This window comes from Miniopterus schreibersii (genome assembly GCF_964146895.1).
Source record: "Miniopterus schreibersii genome assembly, chromosome: 2".
NCBI lineage: Eukaryota > Metazoa > Chordata > Mammalia > Chiroptera > Miniopteridae > Miniopterus > Miniopterus schreibersii.
Window position 1 is genome coordinate 167,097,163 of NC_138102.1, and position 22,396 is coordinate 167,119,558.

A 22,396-nucleotide genomic window follows, 5' to 3' on the forward strand; every position below is an offset into this window, starting at 1 on the left:
CCTGGTCAGGGCACATGCCCAGTTGCGGGCTTAATTCCCAGTTGGGGGCGTGCAGGAGGCAGCAGATCAATGACTCTCTCATCATTGATATTTCTATCTCTCTCACGCATGTGCTCTCTCTTCCTCTCTCTGAAATCAATAAAGACATATTTTAAAAAAAAAATTCCTATAGCCCTGGCCAGGTAGCTCAGTTGGTTAGTCATCCCAATATGCCAAGGTTGAGGGTTCAATCTCCAGGCAGGGCGCATACAGCAAGCAATCAATAAATGCATAAATAAATGGAACAACAAATCTCTCTCTCTTCCCCCTCTTCCTCTATCTCTCTAAAAAAAAAATCAATAAAATGTATTGCTATTATCATTAAGGCTGTGTGTGAGTGTGTGTGTGTATGTGTGTGTAATTTGGAACATCATCAATTATGATGGATTTCCCAGAAAGACAAACTGTAAACATAAACATATTGATATTTCAGATCCAACGAGTAATAAACCAGATAGGTAGTTTTATTAAAAGCTTTACCTTAAGAACACTCCTTCAATTCCTATTTCTGATAACCTACCCACACCCACACTCATCAACTACCATGTCTTCATAATGTCGTAGAATGACATTGTCATCATTGTCCTGGTAAAGCATGGAAATGGGGGACAGCTTGGTGGGAATACAGACAGCCTGGGGAATCACTGGGTCAACCACATGCATCAGCGCTTGCATGAAAGCATAATTGGAGCTATTGAGGGAAGTGGTCAATGAGAAAGGACAATCTCCATGGCAGTAATTTGCCATGAACCCCTTGGGGGCAATGATCCACTTGTGCCAACCCAGGTCCCGGAAGTTAATGAATAGCTGATGACGATGACAGAGGTTCTTGCAAGAAGCGTTAGGGGCAGGGATGGCTGCCCTCCTTTTCCGGGAAGAATGATGGCACTGCTTAGGGTCGAAGGTCACAACGAGCAGGGAAGCATGAAAAGAACACCTCAGTCTGGCACAGGTGTCCTCAAGCTGAAAATTCATCCCTGAGTCTCTGTGTCCTTTGACCAGTATATCTAGGAACAAACCTAAGTTCCTCTGAGGGTTCTTACTCCAATCTTTAGCCACATCCAGCAGGTCGAAGTGAAGGACACCTTGAGGCCATGGTACCGACTGCAGTACAAACATTTTACCTGGCTTAGGGATGGACTGGCCCCGCACATGAGGCTCTTGAACCAGCGACAAGACCAATTCCAGTTCTGGCCCCAGGTTATAGTAAGTGTTGGGCCCCAAGTCCAGGCCCAGCTGGGCCATTGTTAACTCCTCCTTGGCTTTAACTGCAGACAGGTTGAAGTAGAGGAGCTTCTGTAGGCAAGAGGAGGCTTCTGGAAGGTTCTTGGGGTAAAGAAAGAAACCTAGATAGGAACAGAGAGATGTGAGTGTCACCGTAATATATTTTACTTTATATCCACCTATGATATAAATGTCAAATGTTATATGTATATCACATATACAAGGTAAGGGCAGGAACCCAGCCAGGCAAGGCCCATGCCCGGGTTGCGGGCTCAATCCCCAGGTGGGGGTGTGCAGGAGACAGCTGATCAATGACTCTCTCATCATTGATGTTTCTATCTCTCTCTCCCTCTCTCTGGAAAAAATCAATAAAGACATATTTAAAACACACACACACACACACACAAAAAAAAAACAAAGGGCAGGAAATAATCAGCTATACTCACACCCTACCATTTGGGAGTATTTCTTTCTTTCACTGCTCATTTTTAAATTTATTTTTAACTATAGTTGACATACAGTATTATATTAGTTTTAAGTGCACAACATAGCAATTAGATATTTATATACCTTATGAAGCAATCACCATAAGTCTAGACCCATCTGGCACCATACATAGTTATTATAATATTAATCACTATATTCCCTATGCTGTACATTAGATTCCCATGACTAATTTTATAACTGGCAGTTTGTACTTCTTAATCTCCTTAAAAATATGGTACACTTCACAAATTTGCATGTCCTCCTTGCACAGGAGCCATGCTAATCTTCTCTGTATCATTTCAACTTTTAGTATATGTGCTAACAAAGTAAGTTAAGGCCAGAGGTTCTTATCTTCACGTGCACAGGTCCCCAGGGGGTCCTGTAGAGAATCTACAAGGTCCATGACCATGGATGGGAAAAAGAATTACATCTTTATCTTTACTAAACTCTAAATGAAATTTAGCATTTCTTTCAATTATGAAAATAGGCAACAAATCCCAATATTTTCAGGGCCCAATAAAAAACATAGGTGTGTTCACACATTAAGCTGTTGCATGTATCTTAAAATAATACACTCACACTGCTTTGAAATGATGGTAATTATAGTCCCTGAAAGTCTCTGTAGGTCTTATTATTTGTTACGTTAATAACGCATCATATATGTTATTATATACACATTTGCTTTTAAAATATCTTTGTAAATGTATTTCAATATTTAATCGATTTCTTTTGAAATTCTAAATATTTTATTTGAGACATGTAAACCATTAGTCTGAAAAGGAGTCCATTTGCTTTGTCAGAACTGCAAAGGGACCCACAGCACAAAAATGTTTAAGAACATCCTAGGCTCAGTTGCTGGCCAAAATCGAACCATTTCGATTGACTTCCAAACAAAGCCCTGTCCAACGAAGGAAGGTGGTGGCAGACAGGACCTAACTGAGGGGCTGAGTGTGAGTGGGTGTGAGCGTGGGGGCACCTGCCAGCCAGGGAGGGAGCTTCCGGAGGTTGGGAGCCTGTGCAGGAGCTGGCGGCTGCTGCCGGGGGCTGCTCAGCCGGTGGTTCTCTCACTGAGAGAGGAGAGCGAGCCACTTGGAGGCTCCTCAGGGTCCTCCTTGGGGGGGGGGGCTTCAACTCAGCACCCGGAGGCCACCGACGGCCCCTCCGGCAAAGACCAAGCGGGCCTGACACCACGCCCTGAATTATGCTGAGTGAAATAAGCCAGGCAGAGAAAGACAAGTGTCACAGGATCTCACTCATGTGTGGAATCTAAGGAACAGAACCAACTGAGGAACAAAATAGATCCAGAGACATGGAAACATGGAAGAGACTGAGGGATCTCAGGGGGAAGGTGGGATGAGGGAGTGGGTGGGTGGGGAGAGATCAACCTAAGAACTTATCTGCATATATGCACAACCCATGGACACAGACCACAGTGTGGAGGGTGAAGGGGGGCTCGGATGCTGGGTGGAAGGGGTTGGGGGGGGACACCTGTAATACTTTCAACAATAAAGATAAATTAAAAATAAAAAAATAAAACAATTAAAAAAAAATACAATAAAGATTTAAAAAAAATTCCTCTCATCCAGCAAAGACTGGCCCTCCAGAAATCCCTTATGATTTATCCTTAGGCAATCCCTTATCTAAAGCCCACAGTCATCAATGTCAACAATGTCTAGTCCTATATCTCTGAAGAGTTTGTCTCCCACCTCACTGAACACTGACCCGCTATGTGATTCTTCAGTTTCTCCACATGGACCCCCTTCTCTGTATCTTTTGAAGTTGTAGGTGTATTTTCCTATTTTTTTTAAATTGATTTTTGAGAGAATGAGAGAGAGAGAGAGGGAGAGGGAAACGTCAATTTGTTGTTCCACTTATTTATGCACTCATTGGTTGATTCTTGTATGTGCCCTGACTGGGAATGGAACCCACAACATTGGTGTACCGGGAGGAAAAGGGTTTCCTCTAACCAACTGAGTTACCCAGCCAGGGCTATTTTCCCTATTTTCAAAGCCAACTTCTCTGCCCAGATTTTCAAATTTCACCTGTTCCTCCAGGAAAAGGCCTGATAGAATATACTTTTATCTTTATTATTATTTTTAACTTTTTTGCATTCTCAATTTCTCCTCCCCCACAAACTATTTCTTTGGCCTAATGCCAACATTTTGCTTGGCTGGGTGGCTCCATCCTAAGTAAGGATTTTCTAAGGTCATTCAGTTTTTGTGGAAAAATTACAACAATGACTCTTTACTCTTCAGTCTCATTTAGAAAAATAACAAAATTAAAATGCATTTAAAATACCCAGTTTTCTCTTCAAGATCAATGTACCATCTTTCCCTTTCTTTTCTTTATTTTTCCCTTTTTCCCCCCTTTCTTTTCATTGATCACCTTTTTCTTTTAAATCTTTTTTTTTTTTTTAATATATCTTTATTGATTTCAGAGAGAGGAAAGGAGAGGGAGAGAGAGAGATAGAAACATCAATGATGAGAGAGTCATTGATCAGCTGCCTCCTGCATGCCCCTGACTGGGGATGGAGCCCGCAACCCGGGCATATGCCCTGACTGGGAATCGAACCCCGATCACCTGGTTCTTAGGTCGATGCTCAACTGCTGAGCCATGCCCGGCCGGTTCACTGATCATCTTTTAAAAAGATGAGTCTACTCTTGCTGTCTCTACTTCTTACTCATACCCTTCTGTTACTTTCCAATTCTTTTACCTTTACTACTCCAGTGAAACATCTTTCTTAAAGGTTTTTAAACATCAGATGCAGGAGTCTTTTCACAGTACTTATCCTTCTCAACCTCTCTGGATAGTTGATCTCACCTGATTATGACTCTAATATATTGATCTCCCTTTTTACTCATATCACTAAATCACATTCCTTAGGCATGAAAAAACAAAAAACAAAAAGCCAAAATGGAAAAGATGAACAGATTTGAAAAGATGAAAATGAAAAACTTCTATATTCAAAAGATACCATTAATAACATTAATAACACAAAGAACAACCAAGAATACTTGTAATATATATGACTAGTTAAAACTCATGACTATAAAGAACTTTTCAAATGATTAAGAGTCTTTACAAATCATTAAGAAAAATGAAGAATCTTTATAGGAAAAGGGTCATAATCTATATATAGGCAACTATTGAAAAAATAAAAAGGAATGGTTCATTGTTCATTTGAAAAGACATCATTGCCCTCGCCAGTGTGGCTCAGATGGTTGGAGCATTGTCCTGTACCCCAAAAGATGGTGGTTTGATTTCTGTTCAGGGCACACACCGGGCTTGCAGGTTCCATCCCTGGTCAAGGCTCATGCAGGAGGCGGCCAATCGATGTTTCTCTCTCACCCTTCCTCTTTCTAAAAATCAATAATAGCCCTAGCTGGTTTTGCTCAGTGGTTAGAGTGTCTGCCCACAGACTGAAGGGACCCAGGTTCGATTCTGGCCAAGGGCACATTCCCCTCATTTGCAAGCTCAATCCCTGGCCCCAGTGGGGGTCTGTGCAGGAGGCAACCAATCAATGTGTCTCTCAAATCGATGTTTCTTTCTCTCTCTCTCTCTCCCTTCCACTCTCTCAGAAAAGCAAAGGGGGAAAAAAATTAATAACAAATAAAAATGAAAAGGCATCATTCTACCTTATTAAAAACTTAAAATTAAAACAATGAGATTATGTTTTGCTCCCAGGTTAACAAAAGTTAAAAGTTAAAAGTGTTGTTACCTAGTGGGCATTCAGTGTAGCACAGATAAATACATTGTTATATATTACTAGAATGAAATGCTATACAGCAATGAGAATGAACTACAAATACACACAGCATGGATAAACCTCACAAATATTATGTTGAGTGAAAGAGGCAAACACAAAAAAGGATACATTCCACATTTCCATTTATATGAAGTTCAAAAACAGGCAAAACTAAAATGTAATGTTAGATATCAGGACAGACATTACCCTTATAGAGGATAGTGATTAACCAGAAGGGAGCATGAAGGATCCTCTGGGGTGCTGGTCATATTCTGTTTCTTGATCTAGGTGCTGGTTTTCTGTGAAAATTCTTTGAGCTGCTCTGAATGTATGTTATACTTCAGTAAGTCCTTATTTTTATTTATTATTTATTTATTTATTTTAGGCTTTTTTTATTGTTTTTGTTTTTTTTTTTAAGAGAGAGGGAGAGAGAGAAACATGGATGTGAGGGTGAAAAATGAGCTGCCTCTTGCACACCCCCTACTGGGCATCGAGCCCGCAACCCAGGCATGTGCCCTGACCAGGAATCGAACCATGACCTCCTGGTTCATGGGTCGGTGCTCAAGCATTGAGCCAAGCTGGTCGGGCTAAGTTCCTGTTTTTAAAAAGATTGCTGTCAATTGTAGGGAAGTGAGAATTCTCTTACACTCATGGTGGAATATAAATTTTGGAGGACATTTGCTATATATTGAAAATATAAATGTACCTGCTCTTTGATCCAACAATTCCCTTCTAAGAATTCATTCTAGGGAAATAATAGAAAAAGTATACACACACACAAAAGTAGATATAAGGCTGCATTATTCATTATATGTCGAAATCCCATCAACAGGGCATCAGTTACATAAATTATAGCATATCTATACAATGGAATATCATGCAACCATTAAAATGAAAATAAGTTGATGATATGTTTTGACTTGTATGAGATGTTCATAATACTAAAGGAATGTATAGTGTGACCCCATTTTTTAAGTTACAAGTTTATACTATATATTATGCAAAAAAGAAAAGCCTGGAAGAATATACAACTACTAATAGTGGTTTTCACTAGGGGAAGGGTTAGGGAGGGATGATGGTGAGATTATGTTCTCCCCACCACCATTATTTAATAGGATTATTATCACAAAAATCAAAGTTTTTTTCCATTGGGGAGGGAAGGAATAACTTCAGCTGTTTTCTACTCTCTCCACGAAAAATCCTTCAAACTAGCTTCTCTTACCTACTAACCCTCCAGAAACTTTCATATCTGTGTTCTCATGGCGATACACTGTTCCCGGCACACGGTATCAAACAAATGCTCCTTGGACAAATAAATATTCAAATCTTAATCTCCAGTTGCTGTAAAAGTAACCGATAGGCCTCTCAATGCCACCTCTGAACTACTTGGGAGGCCATATAGAAATGCAGATTACAACACTCATCTCTGACTTTGAATAAGAATTGAGTGGGAAAATGAAGGGCAGGAACTGGGCAGGAGAATAAACTTTTAACAATTGATCTGGGTCATTTTGGTGGATGGTTAATTTGGCAATTTATTAAATGGCACTGACTCATATCCTTATATAGAGTATGACAATGGCATATGTTATTGCTCTGTATTCGTAAGTCAAGAATAATAGTCTTTTCCACCCAACAAAAGTAGTGGGAGGAATGGAGAAGAGAAGCTAGGTCTATGGGCAAACTGAGCTCAAAATTTTTGTCCCCTGCTTGCCATATCAAAGGCACCAGGATGTGTAAATTGTGGGCTAAAGGGTGGAAGACTGAGCCCCAATTGCACCCTCACCCCTCTCACCTAAACTGCAGTACAAAGCTGTTGATTAAAAAAAAAAACCAACAACGTATTTTGAATCCTGACTTTCTTTACACACTAGCTGCATGATCTCGAATAGATTACTGGTTATCTACTGTCTGAGCCTACCTCTCAGGATTGTTGTTGAGATTAAATGAGATAAAATAAGTAAAATACCAGCACAAGGCCTTCTATGAGCCCCTCAGTAACGATTACATCTCCTTCTTTCCTTTCTTCACACCCCCAATGCCAGATTTTTCCTCTAGGAAACACTCGGATACCCTTACCTTGATCTGGGAGAAGCCGGACTATATTCCCCCGGACTCCCAGCTCCTTTACGTAGCATAAGTCTCTTGAGACTCCAGTGGTGGCTGCTGCCTCTTGACCGTGGAAAATTTTCTTCAAAATATAAGGCACGGGTTGGAATTTCTGGGGTGAAGGCACCTTGTCTAAGCCCAGAAATTGGAGAAAGACATGTTCTTGAAATTGGAATGTCTGGCCCATGGCCAGAGTTAAGAAGAGGCTGAGAGCCAAGACTGGCAGGGAGGGAAGCATGTCCCCTGAGCTGAGACAAAGCTGGCTAGTGAGGCTGAAGGGAGCTCTAGCTCCTGACTCCCCCGCAATTCAGGCGCTGCTAATTTATCTGATGTAAGATAATCAAGTGTGAACTGCTCTCTTCCCAGCTCCTCAAAGGCAATTGGATGTAAAAAGACAGAATTTTTTTTCTCTTCTCTACCTCTACTGTTCCAGAAAATAAGTACTCAGAGCAAAGATCAGTGCGTGGGCCTAACTCTGCAACAGTCTGAGGTCTGTTAGCAGTAGACAGAGTGGAAAGGAAACATGCATTTATTCATTTCACAAACATTTATTACGCATCTATTATGTGCAAGGTGCTGAGATAGGTGCTAGGAACGCAGTAATAAGTAATTGAAAGCCTTGTCATTCATAGTCTAATAAGAGAAATACATAGGTAGATTTCTATTAGACTATATCCACAGACAGGTGGGAAATTAAACCAGGGAACGAGAAATCCTAAGGAAACTGTTCTACACTCTTTGTCAGTTGTCAGCTCTAAGGGGGGCTGAATTTTGTTCATCTAACTTTGCCAGTCCCGATTAAAAGTCAAAAGTCAGATTAACTGAGTTCATTCTGGTTCCATTATTTAGCTATCTCACATTGGGCATGTTCCTAATTATTTTTTTCTCAATTGGAAATAAAAATTGACCTTCTAATTTGCCATAGGAATCTGATAAGATGCTATGTTTAACGTGCTTGGCACAATGCCTGCCAAATGGTGAGTACACACAAAGTGTTCTAGAGGAGATGCTTCAAAGTTTAAGTAGATATTTTTCAGTAAGACAATCAGGCATTCAGGGCTGAAGGAACTACAAGTGAAAAGACATGAAGGTTATTGAGGACTTTAAGTAGGGCAGCATATATCAATATTTGTTTTTGTTTTGTTATTTTGACAAAGTACTGTGATATTTTCAAATACTGGATATTTTCCTCTGACTTCACTACGGAGGGAACAATCTGACAATAAACATAAGTGCGATAAATAAGTGAACAAATGAATTGATGCTATTTCCAATTAGCTTGTCTGTTGCCAAAATAATTTTTGAACTTTTTGAGAGCAGGGACTTTATTATTTTATATTACTTTATACCACCTATTATAAAAACTTGTTTCTCCCAAAGGAAGAACATTGTATCTAATATGTACTCATTTCCCATCATCTACAGGATAAATCTAAACTCCTTGGCTTGTCGTTTAAGGACTTTCTTGGTTGGGCACCCATATTCCTAGCCAGCCTCATTTCCTACCTTCCACCGTCATCAATGTTAATGCTCTAATGATAATAACATATTTGTCGTTCTCCTATGAGCTCATTTCATCTCAGAACCTTTGCACAGACCAAGTTCAAAGGTCACTTCTGCAAAGATTTACCTGACTCTCTAAAATAGATTTAGATTTCTTCTTTCTACCACTGAGCCTTGAGTGGGCATCCATTATAGCACTTATCACAGTACATTTCACTGTGTTTTGCCTATTTCCCTCCCAGACAATATAGTCATGGGGACTGGAATCATGTTTTTTCCTCTAAGTATCTCAATCTTTTCCTCTCACTGACTCCACTGCCGAGGAAAGTGTCTGACAGATAGTAAACATTCATTCAATAAACATATATGTAATAAATAAGTGAATGAATGAACTGGTGCTATTTCCAGAGGTCTCACTCTTCTAGAAAGCCAAGTTTTTTCCATTCCCATTCTCCTATCTCTTCCTATTTGCATCCTAGCCAACACTTTTAATCTATAATCCCCACCTGTTTTCAACAATAACTGTGGGTTGTATTTTATTTAACTTTCCTGACTTAAAATCAGAAATCAGAGTAACTGGTCCCACCATTTAGTGGTTGTGTGATCACAGACAAATCACTCAACTGTAAAGTGAGAACAAAACATTCTTTGCTAAGGTGCTGAGGGGATCTGATGAAATAATGCATATGCAAGACTCAGGACAATGTCTGCCAAATAGTAAGCACCCGATAAAAGTTAGCTGCTATTAATTATTATCATTATTATTTATTAAAGTGGAGTTTGATCAAGGGAAAGAAAGCAATAATTGAGAGTATATAGTCACCTAATACAGCAAAAATAACACCAAATCAGGAGTCATGACATCTGAGTTAATTAAGCTCCTCCAATGGGCTTAATGTAATCTTGGACAATTCACACAGTCTTTTATGATACTTAGGCATGGAAATTTTATATAGTTTTAATTATTTTTTAATTGATTTGAGAGAAAAAGAGAGAGAGAGAAACATCAATTTGCTGTTCCACTTATTTATGCATTCATTAGTTGATTCTTGTATGTGCCCTGACCAGGGATCAAACCCTAAACCTTGGCATATCAGGACAATACTCTAACCAACTGAGCTACCCAGACAGGGCTGGAAATTATTTTTTAAATAGAAAGATATGAATGGCCCAGCCAGGAGTGGCTCAGCAGTTGAGCATCGACCTAGGATCCAGGAGATGGAGGTTCAATTCTCCGTCAGGGCACACGCCCGGGTTGCGGGCTCCATCCCCAGTCGGGGGCGTGCAGGAGGCAGCTGATCAATGACTCTCTCATCAGTGATGTTTCTTATCTCTCTCTCCCCTTCTCCCCTCCTCTCTGAAATCAATAAAGATATATATATATTTTTAAAAGTATATCTTATAAATGGTTTGGTTCATAATTGGAGATTAAAACAAGTTGAGCCTTTGCCATATACAGGTTGAGAAGCACTATTCTAAAATATTTTTTGACTGAGTGTATTAGTTTTCAATTGCTGCTGAAAAAACTTACCATAAACTTAGTGCCTTAAAACAACACAAATTATTATCTTATAGTTCTGAAGGTCAGAAATTCAAAATAGGTCTTATAGGTTAAAATCCAGGCATAGGTAGAGCTATGTTCTTTCTGGAGGTTCTAGGGAGAATCTGTTTCTTTGCCTTTTCCAGATTCTAGTGGATGCCTGAATTCTTCTACTAGTGACCTCTTCCTCCATTTTCAAAGCCAGCAGGGTAGAATCTTAAAATATTTCTGACTCTGATCTCCGTCTTCCACTTGTAAGGACATTGTGATTACATTACTTCGGTACAGGGTAACCTTCCCATCTCAAGGCCCTCATCTTAATCACACCAATAAAGTCCCTTTGCCATGTAAGGTAACACATCCACACATTTTGGGGTTTAGCATGTGGACATCTTTGGGGATGCTATTTGGCCTACCACATTAAGCTTACTAGTTTCAGCCTCTGAAGCCGCATTCTTAAACTCTCCTTCAGAGAACAATAAGGGCTCCTGGTTACACCAGACAGACTTGTTTTCCATAAATACACATGTCAGACCATGGTCCAAGTGATAAGTAATTAAATAATTTGGTCCTGGATGTAAATAAACAAATAGAAAATCTCTGTTGGTTTTCATGAGTTTTAGCTGTCTCAGGTGCTACCCAGCAAATCATCTCAAATCACTTTATCTATTTGCCTGTCTGGAAAAAGTTGATGAATAATACTATAGGAAGATATTGCACCACCACCATGTAATCCAAAGTCAAAGAGTTGTGGAACTCCATTAGAATTTGCCAAATTTTATCAGCATTTCAAGGAGTTTTGTGTGTGCATGTGTGTGTCAATTATTAAAGGCAACTTTTTGTGTTTTATCAGCTACTACCTTTTGTTATCATTAGCAAGACAACTCTGTATCCAATGCTATACTTTGGATATCCACACAATTCAACTTCTTCCTGATGAAGCTACCAAGAGTCATCTCTACCCTTAGTATTAAACTCTCCATTCATTGTGATCCTTTTTCATCTGAAGTTTTTATTTTTCAAGGACCAGCAGACACTAAATAGTAATTATTGGCTGACATTTAGATTTTTATTTTTACTTTTTACAATATTCACAACTACAAACAATGCTGGAGTAAACCACCTTATACGCATCATTTCATATGTTTGACCTTAGGTAAATGCCTAGGAGTAGGATGTTTATAGAAAGATTTGCGCTTGTTTTATAAATCTTATATAAAGCTTATATTTTGACATATAATCTAAAATGCTCTTCTAAAAAGTTGTACAATTTACGTCCTGTGTGTGGTATATTAACTTGAGGCAACAGTAGCCTCCAGTCATGCTATCCAAGAAGTCCTAGGATAAGAAAGGCTCACAAACTAAATTAAGATACTCAAACCACATTTATCAAATCAATTGGAAACATCGATGTTTCTCTCTTTCTCCCTCCCCTTCCCCCCTGGTCAGGGCACATACAAGAATCAACTAATGAATGTATAAATAAATGGAACAACAAATCGATATATTTTTTTCTCTCTCAAATCAATAAAAAAATTAATTACAAACATATAAAATTTCCATGCCTTGGTATGTGTCATAAAAGACTGAGTGAATTGCCCAAGATTACATGGCCATTGGTAGAGCCTAATTACAGTATGGAAATGCCCCGACTCCTGATTTGGTGCTTTTTCTGCTATATTAGGTGATAGCACACTCTCAATTATTGCCTTCTTTCCCTTGATCAAACTCCACTTTAATAAATAATAATGATAATTAATATCAACTTTTATTGAGCATTTACTATTTGGCAGACCCCTATTATGGGTTATTAAATGGAAGACCATAGAGGTAAAGTGCCATTTCATATCATATCAAGTATCTATTATCAACATGATTGATCACTATTGATGTTGGGATTGATCACCTGACTGAGGTCATGTCATGTCTGTTAGGTTTCTCCACTGTGAAGTTATCCCTTTTCCCTTGCTTTCCATACTGTACACTTAATTTTATTTATTTTTACCCTCCCCCAAGGATATATATTTTTTCCATTGGTTTTTAGAGAGAGTGGAAGGGAGAGAGAGAAAGACATCGATATGAGAGCCACACATCAATTGGTTGCCTCCCTCACGCGCCCTGACCAGGGCCCAGGATGGAGTCTGCAACTGAGGTACGTGCCCTTGGCAGGAATGGATCCCGGGACCCTTCAGTCCACAGGCCAGTGCTCTAACCATTGAACAAACCGGCCAGGGCTGTACACTTTAAAATGAAGTCACTACATGCAGCCCATACCTAAGGAGTGGGGAGTTACGTTCACCTTCTCGAGGGAAGAATATTTAAATACATTACTTGGAAATCTTCTGCATGAGAAATTCGTCTCTTCTCTTCCATTTAATTAACTTAGTCATTTATTTATATCAGTAGGGACTCATGGATATTTATTTTATACTTTGGGTTATAATCCAACACTACTTTATTCATTGTTACTCAAATTGTTCTAGCTCTTTCAGTTGGCTCCTGTACTCCTTTTATATTCCCCTAACATTGTGTGTGTTGCGGCTTTTTAAACACTTACTTTCTGGCACTACAATGAGCACTGGCATATCTTGTACATTCCCTGCCCCAGTTCTAGAATCAGCCATTTCCCCAAAGAGCCCTTGTTTCTTTTACCAGAGAACAGTTTTAGAAACCAGAATCCATGAGGTGTGAGGCATGCTCATTTCCACTGGGGTGTCATTTTTTTTATGCCCTTTCAAGTAACAGCACAAAATATGTGTTCATACTAATACATGCATATATACATAATTTTTTAATTTTTTATTATTATTATTTTAAATATATCTTTATTGATTTCAGAGAGAGGAAAGGAGAGGAAGAGAGAGATAGAAACATCAATGATGAGAGAGTCATTGATTGAGCCTGCAACCTGGGCATGTGCCCTGACCGGGAATCGAACCCTGAACACCTGGATCCTAGGTTGATGCTCAACCACTGTGCCACGCCCGGCCAGGCTACATAATTTTTTAAAAATATTGATTTCAGAGAGAGGAAAGGAGAGGGAGAGAGAGAGATAAAAACATCAATGATGAGACAGTCATTGATCGGCTGCCTCCTACATGCCCTCTCCTGGGGATCAAGCCCACAACCTGGGCATGTGCCCTGACCAGGAATCAAACCTCAATCCCCTGGATCATAGGTCAGTGCTCAACCACTGAGCCATGCTGGCTGGGCTATACATAATTTTTTTAAATTGAGTTATTATATGTCTTTTTATTCTTCAGTTGGGTGCATAGAAGGTTTTCTGGGGGATGGGGGAGGAATAAACCAGAGGAAAAACAATGCTTGGTTCCTGGATTACCTTTCTAAAAACAAGCTGAGCAGAACGTCAACTGAAGCTGAACAATCTGTACAGGGGCACATGGCACTGCTCTGATCTATAGCCAGGTATTTAAAGCTGGCTTAGAGTCCTCATGAGTTAATGCGTTCAATTATTATACAATGCAATATACCTCCAAGCTATACTTTTACCTCCCTTTTTCAGTCTTTTGTTTCAAATTCTTAATATTTCATCTCCATTGTTGACATTAGAATCCTACACTTACATTCCATAAAGCTGAGTGCTTTTTACTTAGGGCCAATAAATAGAATGGAATTAAAGTTAATTGAAATCAGGAAGACATTCAAATTATATAGCTAGCTTATAAAATGAGGATAATGACAGAGGAAAGGCAGATCTGGAGAGACAAAGACAACTGGGATAATGGAAACCATACTCCGGGGAAGTTTAAAAGCATTATACTGCCCTGTTCTTCTGGCAGAGGGGCTGGGGGGTTGGTACCAGGGCTGAGGCCCTCTGTTGGCATTTCTGAGGGTCATAAGAGGCTGCTAAAAGAAGACAAGTAAATAAGAACTGTTATGTACCATGTGGACATCATCTGCCCCTCTCAAGTCAGATATCCTCTCTAACAAATGAACAATGGGCTTGTCAGTGTAAGAAACATCCAAACCAAGAGAATTATTTTAAAACTGATTTTAGAGAGGGAGGAAGGGAGAGAGAAAGGAGAAAGAAAGAGAGAGAGCCTGGCTGGGCGTGGCTCAGTGGTTGAGTGTTGACCTGGGATCCAGGCGATTGGGGTTCGATTCCTGGTCAGGGCACATGCCTGGGTTGCGGGCTCAATCCCCAGTTGGAAGCGTGTGGAAGGCGGCCAATCAGTGACTCTCTCATCATCGATGTTTCTATCTCTCCCCCCCTCTCCTTTCCTCTCTCTGAAATCAATAAAGATGTATTTTTTTTAAAAAGAGAGAGGAGAGAGGAGAGAGATACATCTATCAGTTGCTTCTGGGACATGCCCCGACTGGGGATGGAACCCTCAACCTAGGTATGTGCCCTGACCAGGAATCGAACCTGAGACCTTCCAGTACAGGGGGCTACACTTCAACCAACTGAGCCACACTGGCCAGGGCTAAATCAAGAGAATTTTTTAAAGTTTATTTAATGTAGCCCTGGCCGGTTTTCTTAGTGGTTAGAGTGTCGGCCTATGGACCAAAGGGTCCCAGGTTCGACTGCAGCCAAGGGCACATACTTCGGTTGCAGGCTTGGCCCCTGTTGGGCTGTGAGCAGGAGGCAACCACTTAATGTGTCTCTCACATTGACATTTCTCTCTCTCTCTCCCTTCCACTCTCTCTGAAAAAGCAATGGAAAAAATATCCTCAGGTGAAGATTTTAAAAAAATGTTAATTTAATGTAAATACAGCATAGGGAATATAGTCAATAGTGTTGTAATGACTATGTAGGGAATATCAGGGGGAACACTTTGTAAAGTATATGATGTATACCTGAAACTAATATAAAATAATACTCAAAGTAAAGTGTATAAAAATTTTATTTTTATTTTTTAATTATTTTAAAAAATATCGTTATTGATTTCAGAGAGAGGAAGGAAGAGGGAGAGATAGAAACATCAATGATCAGAGAGAATCATTGATCGGCTGCTTCTTGCACGCCCCCCACTGGGGAACAAGCCCACAACCTGGACATGTGCCCTGACCAGGAATCAAACCTCGATCTTCTGGATCATAAGTCGATGCTCAACTGCTGAGCCACACCAGCTGGGCAGTAAACTGTAATTTTTTTTTTTTAATTTAATAAATTAATTTAAATGGTTTTTTTAAAAAAGCTTATTTTAGCCAAACTGACAACATATGCCCTGGAGTAAGATCTGAAATGCTCCAGAGAATCGCAGTTTTGTAGCTTCTTCTTTGTAGTCTTTGAATGAAGGAGGGAACCTCAGGAAGATTGCAGGGAGGTGGGGACTGATTACAGGGTAGTTAATGAGATTATGTGCTCTCCCAGGGTTAATGCCCTTTTGAGGGGGATGACTTTTGCAGTTTTAAAGGTGTGTTAACCTAGATGCAGAAGAGTAATGGGCAGGGCCGGCTTCAAACCCTTCACTAAAAAAGGTACCTTCAGGGTGCCTGACTGCCCACTATGACCTGCCCAGTTAGGCATTCAGGATCACACTCTGACGTCACTTTCCATACAACGCCTTTTTTCATCCACTGGAGATTCTTCTTTAAAAGCAAAGCCAGGGCAGTCAGTAAGAAAAGCACCAGGCACCAGCATTGCTTTGATCTTGGACAGGATTCCCAGAGCCAACAGCATGAGGTGGGCTCTGTGGAACCTATAACTAGACGAAGAAAGCAGTCTTTCCTGAAATCTCATCCTTAAGCCAAACTCGGAGTGCTGACAGTACTTGCTACTCTGTTCTGATGAACCTAATCGACTAGTTAACCAGTTCCTTTATGACTCCAGCCAGCTTTATTCAAAGCGCAAACTGGGAAATCTGTCACCCACACTTGCCTCATCCCGTCAGAATCCTGTCCAGCACGCCGCTCTCCAGGGGCTGTCCTATTGCAAAGTCAGCATTCAATGTTTTCCACTAAGCCCGGGGGAAACGTCCCCCTGGAACAGCATCGGGCGTCGGCGCGCACACAGTGCGAAGGGAACCCAGGGGCAGGATGGGCACCCAGGGGTGGAGGGACCCAGGCCCCCACGAAGACCACCCCGCCAGACACGGTCAGAGAGCAATGGAGGGTCCTCGAGTGATTCCTTAACCCAGTATCTGGGGCAATGCTCCAAAACAGCAGCTCTCCTGTCTCCCCTACCAGGCTGTACCTCTCTCTGGAACACTTTTCATTAACAGACCCTATATTTTGGAGGGATGATTCGCTCTCTTCTGTCCCCCCCCCACCCAGAATGTGCTTCCTTGAGATCAAAGCTTGGGTTTTTGCCTGCGGCTCTATCTGCCTGACCTGAAGCCAGACAAGCACAGAGGAATGAAAAGATTTCTGGTCTAAAGAAAACACCTGGAGAGAAAAGGTGGGGTCAGCAGATGAGAAACTGGAGCCAAGATTCCGGAGGTCATTAGAATTTTAAAAGTACATTCAGTGGCTTAAAACCTTTACCCTGCCCTCAGCCTCAGGCAGATGAAGCCATCTCAGTGTTTAACGTTCCTAAAGGGTAAATTTGGCTAGAAAGTCATTCCCACAGAGGTTAGTGAAAAGCTAAGACTTCTAGCTTCAACCAAAGTTTTAAAACTTCCCTGTATTGTTCTTTTCTTCCATCCCTGACCTTTTTAAAAATATATATCTTTATTGTTGAAAGTATTACAGATGTGCCCTTTGTTCCCCATTGACCCCTCTACCAACCCCCAGCCCAGGCCTTCAGGCCTTCAGCACACTATTGTCTGTGTCCTTGGGTTACACATATATGCATATAAATTCCTTGGTTAATCTCTCCCCATCCAGCCACCCACCCCCTGCCTTCCCTGAGATTCCTCAGTCTGTTCCATGTTTCTATGTCACTGAGTCTTTCTGTGCTAAGTGAAATAAGCCAGGAAGAGGAAGACAAATATCACATGATCTCACTTAAAAAATACAATATACTGATGAACAAAATAGCCTCAGTGACATCCCTGATGACATTTTTTGATGGGGAAAAGTTGATAGAAAAGCAGTGCAGGCTCCTAGTCCAGCCCATCCCCAATGGATTCTAACTGCCCCTTACCAGAAATGAGTCTGGGGGCTCCACGTTCTGTGCGTAGCTGCCAGTTCTCATACAGACTTTTCTCTGCCTTCCTTGTCACTGGAGGGACCTATGATCCTTTCTTTTCTGGTTTGAGGGGGTTTACTTAATATTATTCCTCCTTCAAGGGGGAAATTAATACAAATAACCTGGATTTCCCTTTGTCACTGTAAGAAACATCCAAACCTGTGAAGAATTTCTGTGAGTTTGTTTGAGCCAACCTGTCTACAATTGCCGGGAAGCAGGATCTCAACACTTTGAGATAATGACCCAGAGATTGGCAGTTATACAAAAAGAGAGGACACAAGTGAGTTCTGTGAAATCCATTGGTGATAGACTAGGAGGTGGGAGAAACCTCTGGGATTAGATGAAAAGTAAAATGGCAGACTCATGTCTTTTACCTAGGAGGGTACAGGATAGTTAACAGTCAGCAATTAACATGATAACAATAACAATGAGGATTTATGGTCTCGGCCCTGGTGCATTGGTTGTACCCTGAGGAGTCTGGAAAAGAGGGAGTTACCCTGATTACAAAGGAATATCGTAGATGCAAAAGACAATAGACAGGCTTAGCTAAAGTAAAGACTGCCTTTTGTTAGGGAAGATTCTAGCCTAGGAGGCGATTACCTGCCATAAACTGCTTTTAGTTAAAAAGTTTAATTTCAGACCATCCTTTGTGGTTGCTTTAGGTCTCTGAGTTTGCAAGGCCACCAAGCAGGCCTCCAGAGCTTGTCAGGTTAGCATGTGGCCCCTTTCCATCCACACCTTGTCAAGAAGGGGGTTGTCTGGCCTACCTGTGTCTTCCTAGAAATTTTCTTCCACAGTCACCTGGGAATACTTGGTTTCAAGGTTGGGTAAACTCCTGTGGTGAGTCTGTTGCAGGCGGCAGGAACGGCACTGGGTGTTAGTCCAGTGGGGTCAGACCGGACCTGGGTTCAGTAACCGCGGTACTTGAGTTCTGGCTAGGAAAGAATTCAGAGCCAAGACTAAAAAAACATGTCAAGAAAACTTTCTCAAGAAATCAAAAAATTATATATGTTTTTGAAATGAACAGGTTGCTCTTTTTTATTTTTACTTTTTAGAGAGAGTGAAAGGGAGGGAGAAGGGAAGAGAGAGAAACATCGATGTGAGAGAGACATAGCGATTGTTTTCCCCTGGCATATGCCCAACTGGGACCCAGGATCGAACCTGCAACCCAGATACTTGCCCTTGACTGGTAATTGAACCTTCGACCCTTAGGTGCTGGGGCTGATGCTCTAACCACTGAACCACACTAACCAGGTGTTATAGAAATAGATTTGTGTGTGTATTAGACTCTGGGACACCAGGGCTAGGATGCTTTTTTAAAAAATGAAAACTTGGAGAACAAGAAAAGGGTACCTGGAAATTAGAAGTTTGATATAAGAAACAAACAAAAAAGAGAGAGAGAGAAGGGTTTGAAAAAAAAAAAAATCAAAGATATTCCCTTAAGAAGTAAAGCAAAACCACAAACATGTAAAATAAGAGAGAAAATATAAGAAAATGAGAATCTGTGATCAGGAAATACAGTGGCTTCAAATTCTTTAGCAAGAAGTTTCTTTATTTTGTTTGGCTTTTTAATCTCATCTTTCCAACTATAAAGGAAAAACACATTAACTAGAAAGGTGTTATATATTTTTAAGATTTTTCCATCTGATCTTTTTAAGCATATTTAGGGAGTGTGCTTCTGAACTATCCTCTCAGCATTTTTACCTTTTGTTGCTTTTCTCTCAGCTTCTGTGATGTTTGAGTAAACTGAAACTCCACCATCTACACCCCACGCCTCCCTATGGCTGCGCTTCCCTCACCTTTTTCTTAAACCTGCATTTCTTGCGTGAGAGTGCTTGTCAACGTTCCACCTCCTCTTCTTAAATCTCCTGCAACCGGAGTTTTGCCCTCACTTCTCCAGTGGAAGTCTCAGAGACTTGTAGGTGAGGGTCCCAGGGCAAAAAGGAGAACAGCTGAAAGATGAACAACGGTATAAACTTCAGGGAGCCATAAGGCCGCGCTTCTTAAACTTTAACACACACTGGAATCACCTGGGAATGTTAAAACGATTGGGTAGGTCTGGGTTGGAGCTAATTATATCTAATGCTATCTAACAAATTACCACTGGTTGTTGATGATGCCTATCTGGAGGCCACACTTCTTATTTAAAAATTTTGTAAAAATTTATCTTTATTGTTGAAAGTATTACAGATATCCTCTTTTTTCCTCCATTGATCCCCTCCACCCCACCCCTAGGCCTTCCCCATACCAATGGCTGTGTCCATAGGTTATATATATAAGCATATAAAATCTTTGATTAATCTCTCCCCACCCACTCCTCCACCCCCACCTTCCCTCTGAGATCCCCCAGTCTGTTCCATGCTTCTGTGTCTCTGGATCTATTTGGAGGCCACACTTTTGAGAACCACTGGAATAAAGTGTTGTGACATCACATGTTTATGGCTACTCCTTTTGTTCCCTACAAAAATATTTCATGATCATAATTTCAACTCTTGCTTTTTACTAAAAACAAACAAGATTGCTTTTGAGTATTTTCTCATAATTTCCAGCTAAAAGGGGGATGGGGGAGGTTGCACACTGAATAGATGAGAAAAAGAAGATTGGGGCAGCTGGGGAATTGTTCTACCTCCTGTGGGAAATCAGCAGTTAATGTCAGTACTCTTTGCTAGAATTCAATACAAGTATGGCAGGGGGGTGGGGGTAGGGGGTGGGGAGGGCAGAATTTAAATTTTTAATTAATTTCAGTTGCTTACATATGTTAAATGCATTTAAATGTGTAGTTTATAAAACAAACTAAAACTAAAGATCTAAAATACACATCCTTAAAACATCAAGCTAATAAGCTGTTTATAAGAGACACTTCTCTGCTTTCCCTCACTAGCAGACTTCCCCTTACAAGCATCCAAAGATTTAGGATGAGTCAGGCAAGAAAAACTTTAAGGAAATTTTCTCAGTAAATTGGGAGTTAATCTGAAACTGGAGGGAAACTGCCCTTTTCTGCTCTCTCTAGAACAATTAACGTCCAGTTCACAAACCAGTAGACATCTCCAGACGTAGAATTTGAAAAAAATCTAAGTTTTCAGGCAGCCTTAGGGAGACAACCAGAGAGGCTTTGGATAAATTTTCCAGCCTACAAGACACAGGGTGTGATTTTCTTAATGCAGAGCAGGTATAGAATTATCCATTAGTCCACTAACAGGGCTACTCCCATTCGCCTTTAATCATCAGCATTTACATTACAATAGGCTGGCTGATTGGTTTACCTGGGGTTTTTTTTGTTTTTTTTAAATACCCTCTTTCGACAGACCTTGTCTGCATTTAGCAATTTTCTTGCTGTTGCTGGGCTGCTCTGTGGCTATTTGAGAGTTTTGAGCATCGCCTGCCAGAACCCTAGGAGGAGCGTCAGGCTGTGCCTAGACCTTCCAATGGACTCACCAAAGAAGCTCAGCCCACCCTCGACCCCAGAGTCTTCTCCGAAGCCCCATGAGGAAAATTCAGGTAAGCCAAAGGGCAAGGGCCTTTCTTGACTATAAGGGGTTGGGGAGGTGAAGAGGCAGCCCTCCTTTCTTATATTGATCTCAGTGTTTTAAAGAGTACAGATAAGTAGGTCCTTCCAGTGGGGGGGCAGGACAAAGGAAAAGGGGGGAAGGATATCAACTGTCTTGCTTGGTTACTGTGCTCAGGATACTAAAGTCTGTTAAGTCCACTTTCCGGGGAAGAGCAACCAAAATCCTGCTAGAACAGCTCATAGCTCCTTGCAGTCAGTATTCCCATCAGCAACGCATGTCAGGAATGGTAAAAAGGAACAAAATACAAGAAGCCTAAACTTCAATTTAACCTAAAGGGTGTTTTTTAATCTTACCTGCATTTTCAGGATTGGCTTTGAGCTAAATCTGTCCTTCGGGGAATGTTAATAAGCAGGGAAATGGCTGAAGGAAGGCGCGGGCTTATAAAAGCCAGTGAAGGTGTTGCAGGTCACCAGTGTCACCACCGACCCCGTTCAGCCCGTCATTAGGACAGTAAGCTTTCAAAGGAGTGTGTCAATGTGGCCAGGCCTGGGAATGGCTGCGGCTTCCAGAAAAATTGCGCCACAGAAGGAATGCAGGGCCCTCGCCGGTTAGTTCAGTGGTTAGAGCCTCGGCCTGTGGACTGAAGGGTCCAGGTCTGGATTCCCGCCAGGGCCACGCGCCTCGGTTGCAGGCGGGGTCCTCCCGCATAGGAGCAGGTGTGGGAGGCAGCCAATCTTATGTGCCTCTCCCATCCCCTCTCGGAAAAGCAATGGAAAAATATCCTTGGGTAAAGACTGAAGAAAGAATGCAGAAAGGTGGGACCCAACTGGTGTCCTGGAGCACTGCTTCTAAGAAAGTCCTAATTTATTATATCATTCAGCATACTCGGCCTTACTGTATGACACAGGCGTGTGTACGAGATACGCATCATGGTTTGGATGGGAAGAGGCAAGAGTTAAGTGGTTGATTTCCCATCATATTGGGTTTGAGTAGAAAGGTTTACTACCATGAAAAAGCTGGGGTAGCCCTGGCCGATGTGGGTCAGTGGTTGGTTAGAGTGTCCCCTGGGCACCAAAGAGTCGAGGGTTCAATTCCCGGGCAAGGGCTCGTACCTGGGTTGCAGGTTCGATCCCGGCCTGGTCCAGGCA

The 22,396-nt window shown here is 41.2% G+C and overlaps 1 protein-coding gene across 1 annotated transcript; it reads right to left on the reverse strand.

Moving 5' to 3' along the window:
- Positions 1-555: 555 nt before the first annotated feature.
- On the reverse strand, positions 556-7,841 carry GDF3 (growth differentiation factor 3; the record flags this gene model as incomplete). Its single annotated transcript, XM_081130063.1, has 2 exons — positions 556-1,385; positions 7,574-7,841. The coding sequence occupies 2 exons, from the start codon at positions 7,839-7,841 to the stop codon at positions 556-558; spliced, it is 1,098 nt and encodes a 365-aa protein (XP_080986189.1).
- Positions 7,842-22,396: the final 14,555 nt, after the last annotated feature.